At 42.2% G+C, this 19,113-nt stretch overlaps 2 protein-coding genes across 11 annotated transcripts in view; one reads left to right on the top strand and one right to left on the bottom strand.

The window, feature by feature from the left end:
• Positions 1-5,532: 5,532 nt before the first annotated feature.
• On the bottom strand, positions 5,533-14,857 carry LOC308327394 (uncharacterized protein). 7 transcript variants are annotated; one of them, XM_080780794.1, is made up of 4 exons: positions 14,791-14,857; positions 8,665-8,737; positions 7,984-8,210; positions 5,533-6,849 (listed from the first exon to the last, which is right to left on the bottom strand). In XM_080780794.1, the coding sequence occupies exons 2-4, from the start codon at positions 8,701-8,703 to the stop codon at positions 6,735-6,737; spliced, it is 381 nt and encodes a 126-aa protein (XP_080636920.1). In that variant the 5' UTR covers positions 8,704-8,737; positions 14,791-14,857; the 3' UTR covers positions 5,533-6,734. The 7 variants fall into 7 exon arrangements, with proteins under 7 accessions (XP_080636920.1, XP_080636919.1, XP_080636921.1 ...); XM_080780793.1 differs by having other exon boundaries at positions 14,753-14,828; XM_080780795.1 differs by having other exon boundaries at positions 14,747-14,816.
• dmpk (DM1 protein kinase) overlaps positions 11,951-19,113 on the top strand; it is a 22,433-nt gene continuing 15,270 nt past the window's right edge. For 3 of the 4 annotated variants that reach the window (XR_013965191.1, XR_013965192.1, XM_080780785.1), the window contains exon 1: positions 11,952-13,777. Coding sequence is in view for 2 of the 4 variants with exons in the window: in XM_080780785.1 (XP_080636911.1) it covers positions 13,582-13,777 (196 nt within the window). In the remaining 2 variants the exon portion in view is untranslated. Of the gene's footprint in view, positions 13,778-19,113 lie in introns of all 4 variants that reach the window. The other variant, XM_080780786.1, reaches the window with a different exon arrangement.

Genomic DNA, 19,113 nt, shown 5'->3' with positions numbered 1-19,113 from the left:
GATATGCATTTAGACACTCATGCATTTAGACAACCATTTGTTAGCTTTTTTATTATTCTATTTCTGGGAAGCCAATCTGTACTGTAGAAGACGTAAGTCCTCAGGGTTAACCATTTTGGTTCCATCCTTACACTGTCAGAGGGTCCATTTTGCAACCACATGGCAGATGCTGCGAATGAGAAACTGTATGTATGTATGTGTATATATATATATATATATATATATGCCATCCAAGGTGTTACCAAAAGGCAAGCCCATGTGCTGTCCCGACTCCCCACACACCACCAGAGAGACCACACACATGGTGACACAGCAGCAGCTACAAGTGTTGATGATGGCGGTGAGTGATTGAGAAGTATGGCAGCAAGAGTTTCGGGTATGAGGGGATGTGTGTGTGTTAGTTTCTAATCCCTTGTGACTGACTGACAGACAGACAGACAGACAGACTGACCGTGTGACCGAGTTCTGTTGTCCTAGTCTAGTCTTCTTTGTCTTGTCCTATACGTATGTTTTTCTCTTTTTCAATACGAGGACGAGGGATTACAGCCATGTTGTCACAGTCAGATCCGTTCCGGACATATTATGTAATGTCACCATGAGGCAGCCACCACTACCCTGAGCCATGCATCACATTTATACGTTCAACCTGGTAGTATGTCTTCATTGGCAAAGGTTTTCAAAATGCATTTACAAAAAGTAAAAAAAGTTACATTTTTCAAGATTTTCACAAGTTGTGAAAATAAAAGCTCACGTGTCGCAATATGTTGTGAGCTTGCAGGTTTTTACAAAGCACCCCTGGATGACAATGCATAAACAGAGCTTATAGTGGTTAAAATTCACCATCAGCTGCATATTCTGTTGGTTTAGTCATTGCGTGCGTGCGTGCGTGCGTGCGTGCATGTGGCTGTGCGCGTGCATGCATGCGTGTGTGTGAACTGCTTTCTCAATGTATAAAACATTTAGAAAATATCAGATCTAAACAAGCTTGTGAGCTTAGAAAGCACAAATACCTCAAAATTGTACAGTACTTAAGTAAATGTACTTAGTTACGTTACACCACTTGTGAACTGCTTTCTCAGAGGAAATCAGTGCCAGGGTCATGAATTACAAACGGTGGTTACATAGTTATGGAGAAGATACCAAAGAAAAACAAATGAGCAATTCATTGGTCTGAATCTGCAGGTTCTATATACACCCTCGTATTTCTCTTGGCCTGCAATACCACTAGTAATAACAATAAAAGTAATAATAATAGGTCTGCCTTGTGGTTCAGCCAGTTAATGAACAGACCATATGCTCCAAGTGAGCGCGAGGACTCGGTTTCGCCATGCCAAAAGTACATCTAGAAACTGACCCACAAGTGGGCCTGCATGAGACGAGTATGAGACATGGTTGATATTTGAGATTAGGTCACTGTGCAAGGAAGAGAGAACAAAAATAAGAAAAGAGCAGAAAAGGAGAGTATGAATGGATTATTATGTGAGACACGTTTAAAAAGAAGGCTTGAAGGATGAGATCCACACCAGCCGCCTTACTGTCTGGGCCTTTGTGACCTCTATTGATAGAGAGAGAGAGAGAGAGAGAGAGACAGAGAGAGAGAGAGAGAGAGAGAGAGAGAGAGAGAGAGAGAGAGAGAGAGAGAGAAAGAAAGAGAAAGAGCGAGAGAGAGAGCAATGCATGTGAAGAAAGAAGTCTCTTTCATAGTTATACTTTTCTGTCTCTTTCCTTTTCTTCTTTTCTTTGTGTGTGTGTGTGTGTGTGTGTGCGCGCGTGTGTGTGTGTGTGTGTGTGTGTGTGTGTGTGTGTGTGTGTGTGTGTGTGTGTGTGTGTGTGTGTGTGTGTGTGTGTGTGTGTGTGCGCATTTCCCTAGCCTCCATCCACTCCCTCCGTCCTCATCCCTCCATCTGTTAGCAGTTAGAAAGAAACATGTTGGCTTCAGGGCCAGGAACCTAGAGTATTTCCTGCTTGCTGGCGAGCTCAGGAAAGAAAGAGAAGAGAGGAGAGTGGGAGAGAGGAGGAGAGAGAGAAGGGGAGGGGGGTCTCAGAGAAGCCAACGAGGAAACCCGCACCGAGAAAGAGAAACAGAGAATCGACTGAGAGGGGGTAAAAAAAAAATGGAAAAAAATGAAAAAAGCAGGCTGAATGAAGGCCTCGTGCACACACATCTGGCTTTGATTAGAACGAGGGAGCCGGACGGTGATGTTGAGAGAAGCAGGCTGAGAGGGGAGACAGAGGAGCTTTTATTTTTGGCACTTGGGGGATATACAGTGATTGCCCTATTTTGTTCCCCCTCCGTCTTCTATGATATGTTTTTATTTATTTATTTTTTATCGGGACTCAGTTTCCCCTCACATTCCTCCTCTTTGGATGCACCCTGCCCTTTCACTCGTGTGTCCTCACAAAGCAGCAGGCCTTGTATAGGCGCGGCCGCGCTATGTTCCCCTTATACATTTTTCTGGCTGCTCTCTTTCTCTTTGTTCCACGGCTTCCAAGTCTAACACTGTCCACTTCTCATACCATTTTCATATCAAGGCCCATTATTTATTGGGCATTTGAGCCACGTGAGACCACCATTTGATGACACGTAGCCTCTCAGACCCAAAACTAAAGAATATGTTGTCATCGTTGACACATGACACAATTCCATGCTGTTGGCAAACGTTGATAAAAATAAACAATTCTTCTATACATTCTCTGATTGTGCAGACTTCTTGAAAATTAAGTAATGCAGATGTTTAACAATAATGTAACTCTCGAGAGCGTAAAATGAAACTAAATGGACCCGTACTGGTCCATTTAGTATTTTTCTACATTACAGTATTGATACTTTTACTCAAGTAAAAAATGTGAGTACTTTTTCTACCACTGGTATGTACTGTATGTACAGTATAGAGACTACAGGACATAAAGTACACTTCTGGTAGCTTCCAGTCAGAGGCTGTCTGTCTATCCATACATCAGTCTGCGTAAAGAATAAAGATTGCTGTAATTTGATGACTTTATCAGCCAATCCTAGAATAACATGATATGCCCATGTCCTCATAACACCAAAGTAGTTTCCTAGTGCATTCATTTCTAAGAAACATCAGCAACGGAGTCTTCAAAAGACTTCAAAGGGCATTCATGGTTATAATATAGATAAGACGGCACAACGTTATTTACGAGGACAGCTGTGCTCATCTTGATTGCTAGCTTGGGAATATTATGGCCTGTTGCAATTGCATTACTTCTCAGTATAGTTTATCATACTGACTAGCATTATCTTATTAATGTAACAGCCAAATCAATAAACTAAATAATACCACGCTTATTAACTGCAGTGCAAGCTTGATTGTGATCTCAAAGAAGTAGTTCACCCAAAAGATGACTTATGTTCTATCAATTACACACCCCCTGAAGCCTTGAATTCATGGGAGATTTTTGTTTTTTGTTTTTGTCACATTCCTAAGCAATTATTTGATGACTGGCGTGGACTCAAAGAGTCGGTTAAGGTGGTTATTGATTTAAATCAGTGGTTTTCAACTCTTTTCATATCAAGACCCAGTTTTTATTCGGCATTTGGGCCATGGACCTTTGATGAGATTCAGCATTGCAGACCCAAAACTTATTTTGTTGTCGTTGGATATGATTTTGTCCACAATTTCATGCTCTAGGTAGGAGATCAACGATCAAAATGACAATTCTTCTACATTCCCTAATTGTGTAGTCTTCTTGTTTAACAATAGTTTAACTCTTGAGAGAATAAAATGAAACCAAATGGACCCGTAAAGATATATGGGTCCATTGGGTTACCAACTCTCCATCATTTAGCCGGGGACCACCTGGAACCCCCTCAAGGACCACTGGTGGTTCCCGGACGACTGGTTGAAAACCACTGATTTAAATCAATACCTAATCTTAGTTTTAAATACCTTGCTTAGTGGCATAAACAACATTTCCATATTTAAACCTTAACTTGAGCACAGCAATCAGCAATGTATAGTTTACTCTGTCCATTCATCATGAGACGGAGCGAATTATTGTGAACATTTGATTAATGGAAAGCTGGGGAGGAGTAATGGAACCGACAGACAGACAGAGTCCCTGGGAAACATCACTCCACTCCCTGACAGCTGCCCACACTGAGGGCCTTTACAGCACCGCTTCCCAAACTCCGGGTCGTGACCCATTTTTATGGGTGCCTTTATTTCTTATTCTAACATTCTGTTGTTAATTATCATTTCAAAACATAAATAGATATATAGTTTTACAAAAAAATCCGAAGATGCTTTTTCTCAGTAATTGCATGAAGAAATAAAGAAATCAAAGAAAAATCTAAGGAATTCCATAAATTTGAAAACTAATGTGTTAGGTAGTAGTGAAAATAGCCGATCTACAAGCTCACAACGCTGCTCAAAGCAACATGTTGTGAGCTTGTAGGAATATTTTGTAGGAATCTTTTGAAAATAGCAGATCTACAAGCTCACACGCGTCGCAAGATTGTAGGTCGAGAAGTATATATGACTAAATTGGATAATGCATGTTTTGTATTTGTTTTAAATCTAAATCTAAAAAGGAACTACTAACTAATGTTTTCAGATAATAGTGGAAAAGTACATCAGTCAAATGAATTAACTTATGACTGTAACTCATCTAATGGATTGATCAACAACCAGAAAGCTTAAGAAAGAAATGCCACCAAAAAGTGCCATGATGAAACATGAAGCCAAACTCCTTCACACAGTTGAGTGGTGCTGTGTTTGATCATTCTGCTCCCTGGAGGACGTGGACTGTAATTACAAGTAACCCGATATGCCATTTCTGTGTTAGTTTATAGCTACATCGTTTAAGGCCTCACTGGAATTAATAGCCACGGACTTGTTGGACATGTCAAGCCATCAATCACCACAAACAAGAGAAGTGAGCCAAGTCAATAGTCCAAAAAGTGTTCCAGTTTCAGGGATGATTACAGTGTTAAATATCACAAGTCTACTCTGTCGAGCAGTTGAGACGAATAACAGTAAGTCCAAATTGTATTCTAACCCATCCAAGAAAAGGCCTAGCTGTCCTGACCCCATATCCATCATTTATACATTATGGATAATTAGTGTGGACTTAAACTGTTATTCGTCTCAACTGCGATTAATGCCAAAACACTGGTAATTTAAAAAAGTTTAATTATTTTACAAGTTAATAAATCTGATGTTGAAAGCGGTACAAAAATAGCCCAGACAGCCAAAAATAAGCTTGAATTCAGTTCCTACTCAAAATATGCCTTCACAATATGCCAAAATATGCCTTACAGTATGTTGCAGTTTAATGTAAGAAATACATCTCTGTGTGTGTGTGTGTGTGTGTGTGTGTGTGTGTGTGTGTGTGTGTGTGTGTGTGTGTGTGTGTGAGTGAGTGCGTGCGCGCGCTACTCAGGAAGTGAGGCAGTCAAAAAACAGGGATTAGCAAGTTGACAGATCAGAGTGCAGTGGAAGGAATTATAGCTTTATTCTTTAAGATGAGCATAACTCATCCAATCTGACTGAATTTCAACATTGAAATAACAATTTTCAAACAAGGTGCATGTTTTACCAGTTTTAACACAATGCTGATAACTTTCATTTACATAGATTGGTCTATAGCTCTTACTATTCTCAATTATCAAAATGCTGATGCTTTATATGTTTGAAATTATTGCTGTCACATTAAAAAAATAATATAACACATTTGTAAGGGGAAATAATTGTTCATAGTATACTATTTATGCTTTTTGAGAGGACCACAAAAATATTAGTGTGCTGATTTATCCCTTTTCTTCTCCCTGCCAAAGGCATCATCCTATAATTTAGCGTTTCAAACAACTGTGCTCGCTCAGACATTTTTTAAATGGCTGCAGGCACCAATCAACATTGATGTTCACTATAAGTGTAAACGGTCCCATGGCTTACAATATCCCATCGTATACAAAGTGTCCTCCTAACAAATTATTCATTCCCTTTGTCTTAAGCAAACCACAACTTGAACATCTCTCTCTCTCTCTCTCTCACTCTCTCTGTGAGCCCAGTAACATTGTGACCTTCGTGTTCCATGACACAGAAGGGACTAGCATTAAGCTAATAGCCATAACAGATATTTTGGTCTCAGGCCAGACTCAAATGCCCCTGTTTAGTAAACTGGGGCCCGGTTCTCGTTCATCAATGTTCGTTTGTTAAGGGGCAACAAGTGCGTCATAAAGGAAAGAATTCATGGTCTTTTACAGTACACCTCTTTAGTTTTTCCATGTTGTCCGTACATCTGTACTTTGAGAAGTAATAGGTTGAATCACCACATTTGATTTCCTTTTGACAAACAGATAAAAAATAATACAGCCATTTATTTAAAGAAACAAACAGAAAATAACAGTTTGTTATAATGAAGCACTTTTCTTTAAAGAAAGGGACAGAAAATAATGATTTGTTAGACTTCCTGATCATTATTTTCCTGTGCAAATGTCATGTTTCTATACGCTCTCTGTCATTTCTTTGGCATAGTCCGATATGAAACGGTTTATAAGCCTGATTAACACTTAGTTGTATGCCGCTGTTGCATGCCGTGAACAGCAGACACACAAGCTCACAACGTGTCACATTCGTGCCGCGTTGTGAGCTTGTAGATCTGCTATTTATTCACCGAGCACGACGCAAGCACACTAACCAAGTCAAGTATAAATCAGGCTTTAGACAGAGATACGGTCCCATGCTGTACTTGTCTCGGCTCAGCTCAGCTCATCTCAGCTCCGAACTCCAAGGCGGGGCAGACTCCACGTGCTTTGGAGAAGGAGGTGGAGTCAGCCGTACGAATGGCAGCTGTTTCTGTGCTGCTGGGCCCAGAGAACCCTTCCTGAAGCAGGACAAAAGACATGTTGAGATACAGTACCTGTACAGTACAGATTAGCCTACACACTGCATACAGTACATGCTCAGCCGGCATGGACAATGTAACGCTCCAACGGAACTGCCGAGCATAGTTCTCTGAATAAATATGTTCATGTTGAACCGCCACCAGGGGTAGAGTGGCTGGATGGTAACCGCAAGGTTGCCAGTTCGAACCCGGGCTTCCCCAGAGTCAGTGTCTAAGTGTCCTTGAGCAAGACACTGAACCCCTAATTGCTCCTGATGTGCTGGTTGGTTTCCGCCGCCATCGGTGTATGAATGGGTGAATGTAATGCACAATCTATGTAAAGCGCCTTGGATAAAGGAAGGCGCTATATAAATGCACCATTTATTAGGCCTACTCACATAGCAAAATGCATCTCAAGAGTACTGTACTGTAAATGCAGACTGTAGCTTTTGTTTTGTACTTCTATGAATTAACGAATGCATGAATGAATGTCTTTGTTTTGCAGACTCATGGTCCATAGAAACACGTGTACAATTACAAACCAACATTAACCCAAACCAAATGGCTTTCCCCTCAGGGAGAAAAATGTCATGTTATCCGAGCCCCAACAATAATAGTATGCCCTGTATTGGTTCAAATTGTACACAGCCATTTAGTGCCCTTGTAAGGGCCTACTAATGTAACGAATATTGGCTGCAAACCCTTGATTATTATCTGCCGTTTGCCCGATAGTTCACTCAGGACTTGGATGTCGGCCTTTAGTCATTTGAATCATCACATTTGGGGTTCCAAATACAGGTAAAGTCTTGTGATTTGACACTTTCTGTATTCTTTTTTTTTTTGCTTTTGTGTCTTTATTGATAGTTACAGTGAAGACGGACAGGAAAGAGGGTGAAAGAGAAGGGGAGAGACATGCAGCAAAGGTCGTCATGACCGGGACTCGAACACATGACGTGCTGTCAGACCAAAGCCTATATGTGGCATGTGCCTGGACCACTAGGCCAGCGGGCGCCCCATGTGATTTGGCACTTTAATACAATTGAATTTAATATATAAAAATAATCCCACTCAATCTCACTGTGACCCTTGCATAGCTTGTGCACTCATGATGATTTTGCTGTGAGGTTCTTATACCTTTGATCCCCTCCCGCCTGGCCCAGCTGTTCCCTCGCTGGAGAGTCTGGGGTCTGCTCTGAGGACCCCTCGGCCTCCATGTGGACCTGCGAGGGCCACCGGGGGTCCTCGCCCTCGTGCTGATCGGTGGGCTCCAGCACGATTGAGGGCAAGCGGGCCCGGTGGTACAAGATGTCCTCGCTGAACGGGCTGTCCGAGTCCTTCTCCGTCGGGGTCTCAGGGAAGAGCTGGATGGAAGGAGGAGAGAGGTGATTAATGGACGATGAAGTGGCGTGAAATGATAGTCATTGATGATGACACTGACAGGGGGATGTGACCCCAGACCAGAAGGAGTTAATAGTATCTATATCATTCTAGATTTTGGCTATAAACAAGTGCGTCATAAAGGAAAGAATTCGGCTGGTATATACTGTATGTATATATATATATATATATATATATATCAACATACGTACGCATATATATAGCAACATAGGTACACATATTTTATTGTCCACTTATGTTGTATGGCCATGGCAAAAGAAAATATTTTGACCACCACCACATAGCAGGGGGATGACCCCTGGTCCGCAGGTCAGTATGAGTTAAGCCAAATGTCCGTGCGAGCTCACCACGCATGCATCTCAGTGGGACAGAGTAGTGTGCATTCGTGCAAAATGGACGTGTTCGTTAATAATGCACCTGGTAGACTCTGCTCCCTCTTCTTGGATTCTCTTCCATGGCTGAGTCGGCTGGGTTCAGAGCTGTGATCCCACTGCAAGGACAAATTAAATGTGTCACGTGTCGCATGTTCCTCCATTACAATGTAACGCTGTAACCGATTGCACTCTCTAGCTTAGAGCTTACCGATTGTACAACCTTGCCAAATTCACAGATGTAAAAGAAAGGCTTGTAAAATTACGTGACTAGAGAGAAACCTCTCAAGAGGGATTACAAACCAAGCCTATAAAACAATGCACCAAAACTAGTATTGGAAAGTAACGGTCTCAGTGTGTGCATGTGAAAATGACCACATATTATAGACAGGCTCTGGACTGGATATAGAAGTAGTCTACTGAACAGTAGATAAAATGAACACATATTATAGACAGGCTCTGGACTGGATATACATAGGAGTAGTCTACTGAACAGTAGATAAAATGAACACATATTATAGACAGGCTCTGGACTGGATATAGGAGTAGTCTACTGAACAGTAGATAAAATCCCAGCTTTCCACAGATTCTGTGGAAGGCTGTGTGTGAGGTAACTGAGGTTAAGCCAAGACGTGCTCAAGCACATGTTAACGCAAAGGGGGTTCAATTTAGGGAGCAGGCAAGAGTTTCAACAAAGCACTAATCCGCAAGTAAGAACTTAATGAGATAATAGACTTGAGGAACTAGTGACTCATCTTCTAATAATGGAGGAGGAAGGGAAGAGACAGTACGATGATGGGGTAGAATATAGTTCATACAAATTAACCATTTTACCGAAAGTGGCAGAATTCTGTTTGTAAATAAATATTTTCTCTCTATATAAAGCATGTGATGAGTTATAGTCAATGGGCCAGGCCACTGGTATGCAGAGAACATGGACGGACCCGTCATGGGTATTGAACAAGGCAATCACTGCATTTATATGGCAGGTGTAAATCCAATTACGAGTATACTGTAATATTATATTAAAGTGCTCATATTGGGGCTATACTACACTTTATTAACAGTTTGCTTAAAGCACAGAGTTACACTAATGCTAAAAGGATAACGCAAAATAAGCCCCAAGGGCTTGTTTCCAGTGTGGTCTTGGAGGCCTACACGTATTCAGGTCGTGTCGCAGGGGTAACAGACCCGGCCTCGTTAGCTACTTCATACAGTGTAATCCTTACCTGTGTGATGCAGGAATACAACTCATCTTCGCTGGGCCGAAAATAAGGATGAAATAGGGAGACAACGGTCCACTCCTGTACTCCTGTAAGAAATCACTTTCCCTCAAAAAGCTATGCAAGGTGCTCTATCGGGCCTCATTCTTTCTTTCTGCTTGTCCTTTCCCCTCCGTCCGGCAATGTCTCATTCGGTGACGCACACGACTGCAAATACTGTACTGATGAACACGCAAGCCAGCTTTACCAACCAACCGGCTTAGCGTCAGATCCAATTATTAACCAAGCGGTGGGTGGAGTGAGTGCACAACAACGCAGCCGGGCACACAGATTATGGTGAACTCTCCGAGGGATGGACCCATTCCATATTTTACAACTTGGTTACTGTACATCATAACCAAGCCGCTATAGCCACAGGCTCTTCCTAAACCATGCGTCTATGACCCTAGTTGTTGATGCTGGCAGCTAATGAAGTGTCCCTAAAAGTGTGTTTGTGTATTTCAGTTTTATTTATATGTGTTTTTAACCTTTCCATGTCCTCTACCTACACTGAAAGTGAATTATTGTTCTGCTAATCCTGGGACTGTAGAGTGCTTGTTAGGGAACAATGAAGGTGTGGCAAGTAATTTTCTGTCCCAACCACAAGGAGGCACTAACAGGTTTGGGGCACTAGAACTATGATTCTGTACTGAATAGGACACATTAACAGGATGACTGATTTTGTATAACTCACAAATCACAACCGTAACATTGTTTGGAAGTTTGCATCCTCTTTGATTAACCTGAAACAAACGGACACAACAGTGTATTTCAAACCTACAGTATAGATAGATCTAGATGTGTCCTTGGAAGCAATGCCAAAGTGAAACTTAAACCTGCAGTTATTAGAGAAATGCCTACAATACATAATAGTGAACGTATAGTGCTTCTTTTATATGTATGGTTCACACAACTGGCCCCTGGTCAAGTCCCGAACAAGTACACAAGAACTACAGTAGAAATAAGTCAAGTATCTTCCAAGATTTGAGATTAAAATGGTGTATATGCAAATCATTCATACTTGACGAACAAATACGCAAGACCATTTTCAACCTATGGGATTCCATTTGAATAGGAATCAGGTCAGTTTTATTATAGAGTAGTCATTGAATCGTCTAAAACTAAAGAAAGTTGTGAAAAAGCTTTTGTCCCCACCCGTCTCAATATTTGCCATCGACAATGAACAAAGAAATTACTTCAGAATTCCACTAAATACGACGTAAATTAAACATCAAAACATTAAACGCCATTGAAAGGAAGATTTACATCATATGTAAACAAGCAAATCAGCTAACCAATCACAGGCAACAGGCATTCTGATTGGCCAGTATGAGATGATGCATGATGATGTATGATGATGAGAGCTGATAATTCCGCTAAATTTGAAGTAAATTAAACATCAAAACAAAACATCAAATCCTATGTAAACGAGCAAATGGGCTAACCAATCACATGTTGGTGGGAGCGCTTGACCAATAAGGGACCACCTTATGTACCTTATGTAGCAATGTCAAATGTCCGCTAACATGAATTGATGTACGATGACAAGAGCGCCCCTCATTTCACACGGGTAACATTGTAATAACATGTAACTGTCCTTACAAATGCTTGTGAATATATTACAATAATATTGTTCTGGTAATATGATACTTCTCCCCATAGCCAAAAAAAGCTCAAATGCACAAAACACACGTGATGTTTATGTTCCATGTGAGTGAGTGAGTGAGTGCACCCTCGGCCTCTATTGCAGGCTTGGAAAAACACAATAAAACAAGCACGTAACCAGTGGTGGAATTCCATTTGTACTCAAGTAAAAGTACAAAAGCATTTTACATTTCCAAATGGATACAAATCTTTAGAAAATTGCCGATCCATAAGCTCACAATGCATCGTTGTGAGCTTGTAGATCGGCAATTTTCAAATGGCCAAAATGTATGTAGTGATTATTGTATTGGAAATCGGAAATACTCAAGTACAAATACCTCAGAATTGTACTTAAGTATACAGTACTTGAGACAGTACATGTACTTAGTTACGTTTTACTTTCCACCACTGCTTGTAACACAAGTTCAGCCCAAGGGAAAAAAGTTAAAAAACGAATGACAATGTACAGCCTTGAAACGGAGTGGCTGACAAAAGCAATATTGGAGCAGAGTCTGCACTGTGACCACTGTGGTAATAGCTGAACAGAGAGCAGGAGAGGAAGGAGGCAGGTCACCCAAAGAAGTCACAACAGAAAAGTTTGGAGGGAGGAAGAGCGGGAGGGATACAGAGTCAGCGAGCGAGACAGTTGAGACAGACACACACTGGACCGCCCCAGGGGAAGAGGAGAGGGACAGACAGACACACACTGGACCGCCCCAGGGGAAGAGGAGAGGGACAGACAGACACACACTGGACCGCCCCAGGGGAAGAGGAGAGGGACAGACAGACACAATGAACGGATGAAGGGGCACAGAAGTGGAGGTTAACCTGTGAACTGGTGGGAGGGAGAGAGATCACTGCTGCACCAGAAGAGTGAGCGTGTGAGAGGGAGAAAGAGAGAGTGTGAAAAAGAAAGACAGAGAGAGATGCACACTACAGTGGAGGAATTCAAGGCCGAGGTTGACACACAAGTGAGAGAGGAGAAGAGAAAGGGGTGAGATGCCGCCAGCGGGGCCACACACAAAAAATTGAGACACCCGAGTGAGAGAGTTTGGACAGTTGACAGATTTGCACTCTTCCAAACACACGTAGAGGGTAAGGCGCTCCCAGTGATTCAGGTCAGTGGTTCCTGTTTACTCTGCGGACAGGGAAGCTAGTAAATGAAGAACAACAACACGACAAGGTAATGACAGCCAATCATTAACGAGTCAGCGACTGCGAGGAACTTCATAGATTATTGTAATGTGGATGCACAAAGGTTGTCTGTCAGTTGTTGCTGAGGTGCAACGTTTTGGAGCGCTTTGAATCAAGGGAGTGGGGCAACAGAGAGAGAGAGAGAGAGAGAGAGAGAGAGAGAGAGAGAGAGAGGACACACCAAAAAAGGTCTGGAGTCAGAGCTGGAAAGAATTGCAGGCTTGACAGATGCTGCACAGCCATGGGGAGAGAAAAATAAGGAGGGAGAGAGAGAGAGAGAAAGACAAAAGAGAGAGACATATAAAGACAAATAGAATTAGATGAACTAAAAAGAAGAGAACAAAATAAGCAAAGGGAACAAAGTGGTAGAAAGAAGGGGAACAATAAAATGTTGAAAGAGGATGTGTGCATCATAGGACACACACTCCCATAGAGAACACAGAACGGCATACAGTAGATAGGAAGAAGAGAGAGGTCAGGGGGATTGCCCAGAGAGAGAGAGAGAGAGAGAGAGAGAGAGAAGTCCAAAAAGATAGTGACAGGGGGAGCTATTACTGTAAGTGTGAAGTCAAGAGAGAGAGGGACAGTGGGTGACTGATATCAAGCGCAGCGCAACTAGTGAGTCAAAGGTGCAGCTTAGCGCCAGTAGGCGTTGCAGAGACATTGCACCCAGCTCCACACACACACACACACACACACACACACACACACACACACACACACACACACACACACACACACACAGTCACTGAGTCACACACACACACAAACACACACCCAGGACTCATGGACGCCAGCAGGGATTCCCAGCAGCAGCACTACTGAACACACAGGCGGAGAAGGCCCTCACCCTGCCGGGCGTCATGTCGACACTAGGCCCCGGTCCCGGACGCGTCAGGGACCCGCCAGGCCTGGTCGTGGGCATGGCCGCGGGCATGCAGCTGTCCACGGGGCCGGTGGGGCTGCAGACCCTGCTGGACCTTCTGGTGGGGGTCTACCAGGAGTTCTGCTCCTCGCCCCTCTCCGGGGAGAAGTACGTGTCAGGCTTCCTGCAGTGGGGTGAGTGAGTGCTCACCACTTCTGAACTAATGCCTGATGGCTGTTATGTTAGTATATGCTTTGTCGTACGGAGGTGTCGCTTGTGAATTTTTGCTATTTTTGGCACGCGACGGACAGCATACGACAACAGAGTACACGAGTTTCTGTGTGAGCATGTTAGAGAGAGAGAAAATTGTTTTAAACTATTGACCTATTTTTCATTAATATGAAAAAAACTAAACAAGAACTGAATTGCATTAAACACGGCATGTGACTTTTGTTATGCTTCCACTCTTTCAGTTGAAACACCTAACAACGGCTTTGAAAATGTTGATATAAATAAGTAAGCCATTTTTAGACGTCTTCATTTGTTTATCTGCTGCCTATTTTCCGTCTGGTGAGACTATAAGTGGTCATTCAATGTAGCCTAGGCAACAGTACATGTGTTGACATCTCCAACAGTGTGGCACACATGTTCTGATTATCTGCCATATGCTATGTTTTAAGAATCTGTAATATTATTCCCCCTTTTTATATAATAATAATAATAATAATAATAATAATAATATGTTATTACTAAAAATATCATATTAATCCAAATTAGATTAGATTAAAATGTAGGAATCCCAGGTGAATTTAACAGATAAGGTACAGTCTTAGTCGTAAACAAATTGTTTAGCCTACTAATGGGTACAAAATGTTGACCCAGACATTGGGAAAGCCATAGATTATACTGGATCATGACCTATAGCCAAGAACACCGTTTTCTAATAGGAATACATTAGATAACGCTGGAAAAAAACAAGGTCATGCAGTCCAAAACTCCTGGGACACTTCAACATGCAACCAATTTACTCAGTCTGGACTAAAGCCCTTCACACACACAAGCCAACTGTATGGAGTCACATACAGCACAGTATACACAACCACACAGTGTCCCAGGGGACATCCTGACAAACATAATGTACTCGCAAACACGCACGCACGCACACACACCCGCGATGGCTCAGAACTGTTGTCCACGGCAGGCTTACTGTTCCTCCGCTGTCACCTGTCACATCTCAACTCCCACAATCCATCCCCGTGTTCTCTTAATCTCTCTCTATCCCTCCATGTTTGTTTATATACTCTCTCTCATTCTCTTTGTGCTCGTCTCCCCTACCCTCTCTGTCTCACTCTTGTTCTCTCCGACCCCATAATAGTTATTCGTACATTGTGACCGTGCATCTTGTCCAGTGACCGGGGGAGGGGTATCATATGTCCGTTGTTCCATTTTTAACTGCAGCATGTGTGTGGAGATGAGGCTCCGGTGTCACGGTTGGCTGGCTGACCCATGATGATGAGGCAGGTTCCTATTTGGCTTCAGCCAGACGGACATCCTGCTGTAAAGAGCAAGGCTCAAGACAACATCACAGGGGTTATGTCTTGTCTAGTTTGTAGATCATCTGCTACGTCGTTCGGTGTGCATCACTAGCACGCCACCAAGTAGCCTATAAATCAGACTGACGTTTTCCATGGTTTAGTAGTATAAAAAATAAAAATAAAGTTGGGTGAAAATTATTTCTATTGTGGAAGTCTGTAACGGAGGTGTATTCATGTTGTTTAGATTATAATTCCATCGCCAAATTATGAGCTGAGATGGACAAGACTATATGGGAAAACATCCAAGATGACTGTGTTGAACGTGTCAATAGATCATGTCGACAAATAGGCTTCCCATCATATCTGTCTCAGTCATGTTGTTTCTCAAGCTACCTTTCAATCTGTATCGCCCTCCATCTATGATTCTGGGTGTATATGGACTGGTATTCGGTACTCCATCTACTGTATGACTCTGGATGTACAGCATATGGAATTTGGAATTGGTATTCATGATACGGTTCAGTCTGTCTGTATCTCCTGTATGACTCTGGGTGTTTATGGACTGGTATTCATGCAATCTTTCAGTCTGTCGGTATCTCCCTGCGTCTATGAGTCTGCGTTTATAGGGTCTGGTCATTGTCTGTCGGAATGAGTCTGTGGCCATGTTCTGCATGGTCACTGTCTTTTAGTAACTCTTTCCTTCCCTCTATGAGTCGGTGAGTGTTCATATAGTCTGGGTGTAGGCCTACATGGTACCTTTCAATCAGTCGGTATCTCCCTGTGTGTGTATTATGGTCTGGTCACTCCCTACATGGCTTTCCAAACAGGACAAGCAGTCGATGAGGACAAGGCCAGAGTCAACATTCACAGGAACAAGCCGTGACTCTGGCTGTTTTTCCACTCTGCTGTGTTTTGAACACAAATAAATCGTGCCAATACTGTTGACAGTTTATACGGTTGGTGTTCAGCACGGTGGTAACATTATTTAATTTTGTACTATATAACTCAGAAGCGTGTTTAGGATGTGTCCATCACAGATAATTTGGAGTAGGCCTTTGGTCTCTGGTATATTGTAGTAGCAATTGAATTACGTTGGCACAAAGATAAATGCAATTGATTAAGTCATTGAAGAAAAAAGGGTGTTCCCAGGGCCCAGATGACAATAGAGTGAAAAACTAAAAAGACCTTTACTGTGTTAAAAGTCATCAACAAACTACACTATCAAGAACTGGTCAAACAAGAAAGAGTAAAAAAGAAAATAGCGGATCTACAAGGTCAAGCTCACACATGAGCTTGTAGAAACAATTGGAATTTCCGTGGAAAGATGATTTAGTTTTGTTTTTTCAAGGGGTAGTGGTTTACTGGGTCCCCAGTTCAGATATGATTATTTTGGGGTTCCCCACTTCAGAAATGATTAATTTGGGGGTTCCCAGTTCAGTTATGATTATTTTGGGGGACCAAAAATCAATTATTGCGACGAAGGTCGCAGTTAACTATGAAACCTTGCGTTTTTTTTTCATGTCACGTACAATACCCATACATGGGGAAAGCCCCCATATATTGTACCCAGGTCTCGTGACATCGCTATGACATAGGCCTCGTGACATCACTATGACATCATCAGGGATGATAGTAAATCAGGGATCATATCATAGTAAATGCGACCTCGTGTCACAATTAAGCCCATATGGAGATCCCTGATGTCATCAATATTAGTATGTCATAACCTGTTCTGACATTCCATATGTGTATCCTTCCCCATCCATCCAAAGTTATTTGTGCAGCCGTGCTCGGCAGCCGGCAAAAACTAGAGTTCTCAACAGGCCCGAAAATGAAGACCCGGCCCTACCTGGACCCTCATCAAACCATGTACACTCAAGACACTGCCACCACTGCCACCCTTAGATCTCCATATATGGAGCTGACCTGTTCTGACGTTCCATTATGTTGATCTGATCTCATCAAACCCTGTACACTCAAGACATGCTCCATATACTGTATGTGCACGCGACCTCGCCCTTTAAATAGGGCGAGGTTGCTTCTCGCCCTCAGTCAAAATTGAGATGTTCTAATACTGCCAGGGGCAATATTCCCACAAACAACAACATGCACATTTTTGCACAACCAAAGCCAACTCTCTGAAGAGGCAGCACAGACCGGCCTGTACATCAATGTGAAGACTACAGATGCTATTTGATTAAATAATAGGAACTCCCATTCCACCTACAGGGAGAAAACATCAAAGAGACAGACCGTATAGTCAGCAAATATGGTGGATCAGATAATGATGTCAAGATTAAGAACTGAATCAGCTAAAATCCACAGGGGAAGAGAAACGTGCAGGTGCCAAAACAGATCAGGGGAACAACGCAAAAACAAGCAGACTGACATGGTCCCATAGCCGAAGAAGACTGCCCAAAACAGAGTCGGTCAGGTTGTGATTGCCAGCCCTGTTCCTGCAGAAATAGCTCAAGTCAATTAAGTCAAGCTCCACTTTACAAATACTTTACACTTTACTTTTATATTAAACAGTGGGAGGCTTCCAGAGAGAGCACTACAAATACAGCTGTCTTTTTTCTAGACATTTACATACTGTAAGTACAGTCAATAGCAACTTAATCATTACTATGCCTTTTGAACTGTACAGTTGCATGTTCAGAACTTGATCATTTCCATATCATTATATGAAAAAAGCAAGATGTTCTGGTCTATATTCTGAAGTTGTCCCTTAACTGTTGCCCTGCCTTTAAGGCTACATGTGGTTGCGTATAGAGGCATTCTAGAATGCATGACACGACTTCAGAGACATGTTTTGGGGACCTCAGAGACCTAGATGAACTTGATGAAAAGGAGTGACCTTGTAGCTCACCGAGGCACACGGCCACTTTACGTGCACTTATAACAAAGCCCCCGAAGACCTACAATGTGAAAGTATTGTTGCACTTTGGTTTCCAGATCTAGGTCATCCATTTCCATTTGCCTTTTTCCAGACAGTTGGCGCCAGTGACCATGTGCACGCATGCACTTCTATACTTGTTGGATGGATAAATGATGCAAGACTTGTAACAGCTTTTCTCTACATAATGAGAATGCCTGACTTACAAGGTATTCTGTAGGTCTAAGAATAGCATGACCAGGTCCATCATTCATGAATTAAGGCAAGGCATGTTTATTTTCCCTCCTCCACCTCCCCATTGCACCGTGGAATGCGAGTGAGACAGAGGCATATTGTAAACTGTTTTTCAGAGGAGGAGTACAGAGCAACTCCCAGACTCATTTAGTCACCCAGACCTTAAAAGCTTCCCAAAGTGTAATGCTGTGACTATAATCCTTTATAGCCTCTTATTATGGAGTCCCGTGGTGGTGGCACCAGACCGTGACGGGTGCTGCCGTGTGGTCTTGTGTTTGTCTTAGATGTCTTTGACCATTAATGTTTCACAAAGCAAAACAGACATGGAGTTCCTTTTTGAGGCATTTCGAGGACAACCAAAAACCACAAGCACATCGGCAATTGTAGCAAATATTCTACTTTGTTCCAGTTATGTAACTTTCATTGTTTCCGCGCATGAAACCTACCCATCTAAAACCCATCATCGAACAACTACTCCGTTACAGTAGTAACTGTGTGATCAATGCCTAATCGATCCCCCTTTTTAGTGACAAGGATACTGTACGTTGGCATTGACTTGAACTAATTCAAAATGTATATAAAATCTTTAGAAAATAGCCAATCTACAATCGGAAGCATTGTGAGCTTGTAGATCTGCTATTTTCAAATAGCCAAAATATATTTAGAGCTGAAGTGGTTAGTGTGTTTTGTAACAATAATAAAAATCTACAAAGCAGTAACTAAAGTTTTCATATAATTGTAGTGGAGTAAAAGTCCAATATTTTCCTCTGAGGTGTAGTGGGGTGTGGGGTAGAAGTAAAAGTATTGGAAATTGTAAATAGCCTACTGAAGAAAGTAATACAAAAACCCCTCAAAATTGTACTTA

The sequence above is a fragment of the Protomyctophum bolini genome (assembly GCF_963924005.1).
Source record: "Protomyctophum bolini genome assembly, chromosome: 13".
Taxonomy (NCBI): Eukaryota; Metazoa; Chordata; class Actinopteri; order Myctophiformes; family Myctophidae; genus Protomyctophum; species Protomyctophum bolini.
Note: the sequence above shows the minus strand (reverse complement) of the source record. Positions and strands in the feature narration are given on the sequence as shown.

Coding starts and splice junctions, on each gene's coding strand:
- LOC308327394 (XM_080780789.1), bottom strand. CDS start 10,609: ATGCAAACTTCCAAACAATGTTACGGTTGTGATTT. Junction 8,738..10,574: donor CAATGTTACGGTTGTGATTT/GTGAGTTATACA, acceptor TTGTCCTTGCAG/TGGGATCACAGCTCTGAACC. Junction 8,211..8,664: donor GAGGGAGCAGAGTCTACCAG/GTGCATTATTAA, acceptor CCTTCCATCCAG/CTCTTCCCTGAGACCCCGAC.